Source organism: Pectinophora gossypiella, chromosome 29 (genome assembly GCF_024362695.1).
Source record: "Pectinophora gossypiella chromosome 29, ilPecGoss1.1, whole genome shotgun sequence".
Classification (NCBI taxonomy): domain Eukaryota; kingdom Metazoa; phylum Arthropoda; class Insecta; order Lepidoptera; family Gelechiidae; genus Pectinophora; species Pectinophora gossypiella.
Window position 1 is genome coordinate 1,961,444 of NC_065432.1, and position 8,398 is coordinate 1,969,841.

General features: G+C 38.9%; 3 protein-coding genes across 3 annotated transcripts in view; all 3 read left to right on the forward strand.

Moving 5' to 3' along the window:
- The window catches only part of LOC126379492 (zinc finger protein 846-like), a 138,310-nt gene that overhangs the window by 67,807 nt on the left and 62,105 nt on the right, over positions 1-8,398 (forward strand). The window lies entirely within an intron of this gene.
- Positions 1-8,398, forward strand: part of LOC126379421 (zinc finger and SCAN domain-containing protein 12-like) — a 56,726-nt gene that overhangs the window by 27,351 nt on the left and 20,977 nt on the right. The gene's annotated exons all lie outside the window — the stretch shown is intronic.
- LOC126379533 (uncharacterized) lies at positions 5,228-8,144 on the forward strand. Its single transcript, XM_050028323.1, has 3 exons — positions 5,228-5,494; positions 6,302-6,445; positions 6,599-8,144. The coding sequence occupies exons 1-3, from the start codon at positions 5,419-5,421 to the stop codon at positions 7,492-7,494; spliced, it is 1,116 nt and encodes a 371-aa protein (XP_049884280.1). The 5' UTR covers positions 5,228-5,418; the 3' UTR covers positions 7,495-8,144.

The following is an 8,398-nucleotide window of genomic DNA, read 5'->3' on the forward strand; positions in this document are numbered from 1 at the left end:
CACTCAACTTCACTGGAGTAAATTCCAGGTAAAGTTGAGTCGATGTCAAAGAATACCGATTTCGAGGTGAGTTCGAGGAATTCCTCGAGTTCGCCTCGACTGGGGACGGAGTCGAGAAAAGTTACAGGTGTAACTTACTTACGTGTGACTCTGCTACTGCTTTGAAGTAAGGTTCACAATAATTCGCTTTTGTGCTGTGTAAAAATAACATTAAAAACAAATATATCTTCATTTTATTACTCTTTATTTATTTGCCTCAAAAATATATTTTTAAGATTTTTTATTTACTAAATGACTATTTGACTAGGCTGTTTGTTCGGCCAAATCATTACTTATTATAAAAAAAAGAAACGAATTTCTGTGTCGAAAGAAACGTTAAATAATATGGCGGAAACAAATTGAGAAATTACTGCCGGTTATTTACGTACGCAGTTGTAACAAGCACAAGCTGAGGGCTTTAATCTGCTCAATAATGACCCTGATACCACGGTTGGTGGTTGGTTGTTGACCTAACAACCCACACGAGGGGAGAGTGGCCTGGAAGTATTGCCATTCTGAAACAACCTCAGTAGAATAATAGGTAAGACCACGGATTATATAAACAAGGGAGATATGCCGTCAGCACTAATTTAGACGAGTCCGCATGTCGCCTTAACTCACTTACGACCCGATTACTCTAGCCATAGAGGCCGCCAATCAGCTCGCAACAACAAACACTTCAGAACCCCGATACCGACCCCGCCGGCGTGGTCGACGATTTCCCTCATTCACCGCTTATCGCTATCATCATACTAGGGTCGATTAATTCTTTCACATGTTATCCTCTCAGACGACGCTCAGAGGCGAGGTCCGCGCCCAACTGGGCACCCTGTTGTCTTAAATTATGTACCTGATGAGAGCCCTCAGCGCTCCCCATTTGTCCGGCCAAGTAGTTAATGCCATCTGCGGCAAATCTACAATTTAACTCACGTCGGCCTGTGAAGGGGCCGCACGAAGACATTTCTGGCTGGACGGCTACATCGATCTACCCGCCGTTCATTGCGTAGTTACACAAGCGCTAGTTGTGGTTGTACGATACCAAGGAAGCAATGAATGATGTGGAAAGTTTTATAATAAGATCGTTACCTCATATATGCTCGTTTTGTGCATACTTCGTTCCCTCCGGCTATGCTCCCGCGGCATCTCTCTATAATTAGAACTCTTTGTAAGATTTTTAATAATAACATAATATACGGTCCTATGTTTGGTTTTCAGACGATAGTTTTTATAGTTCCGTACGAATAAAATAAATATGTCTAGTGATTCGATTTAGTTATCGATAAAGAATGCTTACACCTATGAATAAATGACTTATTATTTATTTGTAAGCTTACACAATCGAACTTCTGTCAAAATTCCAAAATACTTATGTTTATTCAATAGGTAATATAGTTACACTTTGAATCGTCATGTTTTACATAAGGAACGTCTCATCCGCGTAAAACTACAACTTCACAACCTGTACAGCCGGGGAAAAGAAGCTGCAAGAAAAACCTCTGCACAGGGCCCTAGACGTTCTTTTTTTAAATAAGATGTTATTATACAATTTAGTCATTTGGCTGCCGAATATTATCTCCATTATCCAAGCGGTTAATGCTATCCGTGGCCCACATACGACCCATATTCTAAGATAATAACTCGAACCGTCCTCAACTTCGCCCTTAGTAGTTGGCGACCATAAGGAACTTAGCTCAAAATCGGTATTCTTAGACGACGCCTCAACCTTATCTCGAGTTTACCTACTCCAGTAAAGTTGAGTGGAAGCATGACATTATTTTCATATTATTATGTTGGCAGTATGATATGCTCGACTCCAGTGAGTAAAGTCCTCAAGTCGAGGACGTACTTAAATGTTAACTTTAAATACCCGCCGTTCATTGCGTAGTAACACAAGCGCTAGTTGTCCTTACGCGATACCAAAGAAGCAATGAATTCAAATTCAAAAATATCTTTATTCAATAGGTAACATAGTTACACTTTGAATCGTCAATTTTACATAACGAACGTTTCATCCGCCTAAAACTACTGCAGCTTCTCACAACCTGTATAGCCGGGGAAAAGAAGCTGCAAGAAAAACCTCGGCACAGGGCCTAGACGTTCTTTAAAAAAATAAAAATAAACATAGAATATTGGTATACAATTGAGTAATTTAGCTGCCTAATATCAGTTCTCAGACAGTTAATCCCATGCATTCATATCTTCTAAATAATCACTAACTTTATAATAACCTTTTTTGTAAAGTTTTTGTTTAACTACTGTCTTAAAACAGTTGAAATGATGTGGAAAGTACGAAAAACGATTTTTGTATTCATACCCTGGACACTTAACTCTTTGTTTTACACAGACACTACACATAGACGTTATCGTACACGCGCATCTGTGTGTGATTGAAGACTAAAGTAAGACCGAGGGGGTGAGGTAAACCTAGCTCAGCCGCTGGTGGGGAGCGGAGTTGCCGTTAATTACATTTCCTTATTCTATGCTGTTAACATGAATGTCAATGTTTGCTAGGTGGGTACTGGAAAAACATAAAATTATCGATAAATGACTATCGATATGCTATCACTAGAGTTATTATTTCCTGGTACCATAACACATCTCAATGTAAGATGTCCACTTCTGTCTGTAGATATTATTGTCATCATCATCAATTTAAGAGCCACGCTCTTGTCGGTGTAGCATTTTCCATTCCAGTCTATCAAAGGCCAATTCCTTGACTTCCCTATAAGACACGACGTTAACCTTTTTTTAATCTGATCCATGTAAGCTCTTCTTGGTCTTCCCCTTCCTCTCTTTCCTTCTAGCATTCCTTCTATGATATATATTATTGTACCGAAGTTTTAAAAATATAATGTCGTTATTCCTAACGACTGATGGGTGACCACAAAAAAAAAAAGTTTTCATCTCGAGCTCCTCCGTGCTTCGGAAGGCACGTTTAAGCCGTTGGTCCCGGCTGCATTAGCAGTCGTTAATAACCACCAATCCGCACTGGGCCCGCGTGGTGGTTTAAGGCTCGATCTCCCTATCCATCCATAGGGAAGGCCCGTGCCCCAGCAGTGGGGACGTTAATGGGCTGGTGATGATGATATGCCTAACGACTAAGTAATTGTGCTCTAAACCGCAAGTGACAAAAATTTCCACTTGATATCAACCCAGTTTCATGGTCTGAATCATCCCCCTCAGTATTCATTACGATGTCACTAACATCCTGTCTAAATGCCCGTCCATACTACAGACTAAGGAATGCAATCCGGACTTGAGATCGCAAATTCGAGATCCCGCGGAATTGGAAATATCAATCCCGCGAAATCCCGAAATTTACGGGATCTCGTCTAAGTAGTTCATAAAAAATGTAAAGTTATGAGGGCTGAAAACGAAGAAAATTACTTGTTTGTATTTTTTGAAAGAAAACAAAAAACTTTATTCTTCAATATTACTAACTAAATAATTAAGTTTTCTTTAGAAATCAGCATAATCAATACAAAAAGTATACCTTTTTTTTTTGACGTGACTTATTGTAGATTTGCCGCAGGTGGCATTGACTACTTGGCCGGACAAATGGGGAGCGCTGAAGGTTCTCACCCGGTACAACGTTTTTAGACAACAGGCCTGAGGGTGCCCAGTTAGGCGCCAACCTCGGCTCGGCGTCGTCTGAGAAGAAAAATATTTGAAAGAATTAATCGACCCTAGTGGGTCGATAGCAATAAGCGCTGAATGAGAGAAGTCGTCGATCACGCCGGCGGAGTCGGTATCGGTGTCCTGAAGTGTTTGGTGTCGCGAGCTGATTGGCTGCCTCTATGGCTAGAGTAATCGGGTCGTCGGGATCGTATATTACGTCCTTTGGACGCCGATACTTTTCAGTACCGTCCCTAGGCGGAATGTACTCGGAAGCCGCAACTACCAGGGGATTTGGGTGGTTATCGACCCCGTGGTCGGTATCTATATAATATTATATTCAAAATATAAGTACCAATTTCACATCTCTTCAATCATTAATATCTATTATGTTGATAATAAAATACAAGTTTTAACGACAGTTTCCACATTAAGGTGGCTACTAATGGACATAACAATTGATACATCGTTTTCTGGTGTAATTAATAAGATATTTTTACAATAATTAATTGAATATAATGTAGGTAGGAAACTATTTATAGGTACCTACATTTTTTGACGTAACCAACTATACTTAATAGAGATGTGCCTATACGATTTTGGCCGACTAGTCGCTTGACAGCCGGGAAATACTAATTAGTGACTTTCCAGGCTACGTTCACCAAAAACAATATAGATCTAACATCGTATGGACAATCTTAGTCTGAAATATTTTTTTTTTTTTTTTTTTTTATAGATGGGGTTCTACAGCTTTAACGTGATAATTACCTACTTTCTCATTACTCGGGTACATCATCACCAGCCCATTAACGTCCCCACTGCTGGGGCACGGGCCTTCCCTATGGATGGATAGGGAGATCGGGCCTTAAACCACCACGCGGGCCCAGTGCGGATTGGTGGTTATTGTCGACTGCTAATGCAGCCGGGACCAACGACTTAACGTGCCTTCCTAAGCATGGAGGAGCTCGAGATGAAAACTTTTTTTTTCTGTGGTCACCCATCCTATGACCGGCCTTTGCGAAAGTCGCTTAACTTCAACAATCGCAGACCGAGCGCGTTTACCGCTGCGCCATTAAGCTCGGGTACATAATTATTCCAAAATACAATGGTGCTAATTCCTGTAAACACCATCTAATTTTATTTTAAGTTATATCTGTCATTTTCTTATCCGCCGAAAAGGAAAGGGAGGGGTAATCGACAAGCATAAAATTTATGGAACACACGTCAATTTTAAGCACAAATCTAAACCAACCGTCTAAAAATTTTACATCAGTCAATAACCCGACACAGGTAAGTAGACAGCACGTCAAACGGATTGCATACCAGCGACGTACCTTTTGATTCGCCCGGGTTATTCATTCGTTTACTCATTCTTCCTAAAATTAAGAGCTGCGAATCATCCGTCCCTTTCCTTTTCGACGGATATGAAAATGACGGATATAACTTAAAATAAAATTAGGCGGTGTCTGCAGGAATCGGGGCCATTTTCCGACTATGATATTGAACGACTAGTCGGCTTTCCCGACGAGTGGGTACATCTCTAATAAGTACTTAGTTATATACACCTGTAAATGCGTGCGGTAGTTACCTTGCTCTTGAGTTCTTGACATTGGCTTAGTCATGGGATAAGACAAGTACCGAATAGGTTCTGTTTTAATCTGGAAGAGATGTAGGTACGTGACTTGTACTAGCTATATAACCGTTACCGCGAGTAGAACCTTATCTAGCAACAATAATTATTATTTTACTATATTGCCACCTAAAATGCAGTTCGCAAAAAAAATACCGATAGTTTTCATGTTATTTACATGTATTTGTGTAACATCAGCTGATAAAGAAAGTAAGTACTTACTTCAGTTACTTTTTTAACATAGATTAAGTACATAAGATCATAATTACCTTTCTTACCGCGTTTAAAATAGGGATATGAGACTCCCGATATTTCGACACTGTTGCAAGTGCCATGATTACGGGATGACTGCAGATTGGAGTGGAGTAGGTAGATCCATAATTTTCTACGGGCAGACATATCTGTCTACCCTTTTTCTTTGCCGCTTGTTTATGTATTTGATATCGGAATGTTCGGAACCATCTGAACTCGCACCAAACTCACTACGACAAACTATATTAGGCCGTTTTAAGCTTTTTACAACACCTACCACTATGTTCATATTTATTTTGCGTTGGAGACTGCGGAATTCTACTCACTAAGATCCTGAGTCACTTTCGTTTCTTCCACTTCAGAATCCCGATTATTTTCAATACAATAATAAAAAAAAAACACTAAACATTCTCATGAGTTTTGCGACGAAAAATTCCACTTGATATCAACTCAGAATCGTGAGATAGATAGAGTACTTAAGTAGATAAAATCAGAAACAAAAAATAAAAAAAAATAAGAACAAAGAGAAATTAAAAAAAAACCAAACATCCCTCAATCAAAGTTTTCGTTATGGTGTCACTAACATCTTGTACATTTTGTACAATCGAAATTAGGTAAAAAACGGAATCATCTCCCTCAGTACCTATTCGTTACGTTGTCAATTACACTGTATTTTTTTTGTCTGTAATTTTGTGCCACCGTAAAAGGTTTGCGCCACCGAAAATAAGTAAAAAAGCACTTTCTAAAAATATTATTTTGTAACAGATTGCTTGGACGTTCGTGATGATGAAGTCTTCGAAGGCCAAGTGGACGCCCTAGTCCGGAGGGTGAGGATGCCCCGAGCACAAGTGGGTCTCTGTGAAGAGTTGAAGCAAGACCTGCAGCGACACTTCAGGAGATTATGGCCAGGTACACCATCAACCTGCAGTGGGACGTGTATAGGCTTTTTTGTTATGTTAATGTACACGAGAAGCGGCGTAAGAAACTCAATAAGATGTACAATAAATTTTACATCATTTTCATTAAGTACATTTATGTGATATTTCAATTATTTTGTTTCAGATTGCAAACTTGAGGTGTTTGGATCGATTCCTAAAGGTTTAGCGTTAGTCACCAGCGATATAGACTTATACGTTCACATCCCAGATGTAAAGGACACACCAGGAAACTTAGTTCGAATAGCGGCAGACATTTTAAAAATCGACGACTCATACAAAATCATTGGAACTTTCCCTGACAATGAAGTGCCCTTATTGAAATTACGTCATGAACCCACTGGGCAACCCGTAGATGTCGTATTCAGCCACTTTAACCTCAAAACAGAAAATGAATTAATTAAATATTTATTTTACGCAGACCACAGAACATTAAAATTAATGGTCGTTATTAAACATTGGACAAATATGCATCAAATAGCCGTTCCGCCTTTTATGCCCGGTGTTTCATGGAGCTTAATGGTTATATTTTATTTGCAGCAAATTAACATTTTCCCGCCAATTAACGAACTGCAAAAAGATACACCACCGGAAATGTTGGAAAATTGGAACGTCGCATTTGAACAACATTTTAAATATATTTATCCGTCTGAAAATAATGATTCCCTTTATAAACTATTAGGAGGTTTTTTTTCATATTATGCTGACTTTGATTTTGAAAATAATATGATCTCTATATTTCTAGGGTCTCCTGTAAAGCGGGAACTGTTTAAGAAAATCGAAACTGTTCCGGATGTTTTTGATTTATATAAGTATAATGTGAAAAATAATCTAAGTGATCCAATCAACAATTTAGATGCGCACTTTTGTATTCAAAGACCGTTCATGCACAATTGTAATATCGCGAAAGATGACGCAGAATTAGCGATTAAAATCAAAAAACATTTAAAAGAAGCTACAAATATATATAAGGTTACAACTAGGGAAGAGTTTTTGCCGACATTACTTTCAATTAATTTATGATTAAAAAATAATATGATTAGGTGAAATTATTGTAATTTTGGCGGTGTTATTATTTCTTGAATGATAGGTCATTTCAGTAACTGTCGATTGAAACCCCTATACTAAGATGTTAGTCCTGTTGCAAGAAGCACAAGAGAGAGTCACATTTGAGTTATAAGTGTAGCTAAGGGTGTCGCCGTCGACGGATACCTCTGAGAGGACATCGTCATCATCATCACTAAGATGTTAACTAGACTCTTCCTTCACTCGACTGGACCTCAACTGAGCAATTTGGTATTTTAAGTCGACATTTACGCCCTCAACTTGAGGATTTAAATCACTGGAGTCGAGCATGTCATACTGCCAACATAATAATACGAAATTAATGACGTCATGCCTTACTGGAGCAAACTCGAGTTAAGGTTGAGGCTCCGTCTAAGAATACCGATTTTGAGCTGAGTTAGAGGAAGACCTGGAGGTCGCCTCAACTGAGGACAGTCTAGAAAGGTCACACAACAACACATCTTAGAATCATCGGGTTTGAGTCGTATTGTCTGTGAGGCTCTTGTTTGTAGCCAAGATTTTAAAAATATACAGGGTGTTAGTGACATCGTAACGAATACTAAGGGGGATGATTCAGACCGTGATTCTGAGTTAATACCAAGTGGAATTTTCCGTCGCAAAATTCATGATTTTAAATTACTTTCCATTCTATACTTTTGCTATGGAAAATTCCACTTGATATTAACTCAGAACGAGCTGAATCATCCCCCTTAGTATTTATTACGATATCGCTGTGGCTACTTTATCGTAAAAAATATGCCACCGAAATTACGTCAAAAGGTTTTCTTGATTTCGGTGGCACATTTTTGTAGGATAGTATACAGGATGTTAGTGACATCGTAACGAATACTTAAGGGATGAT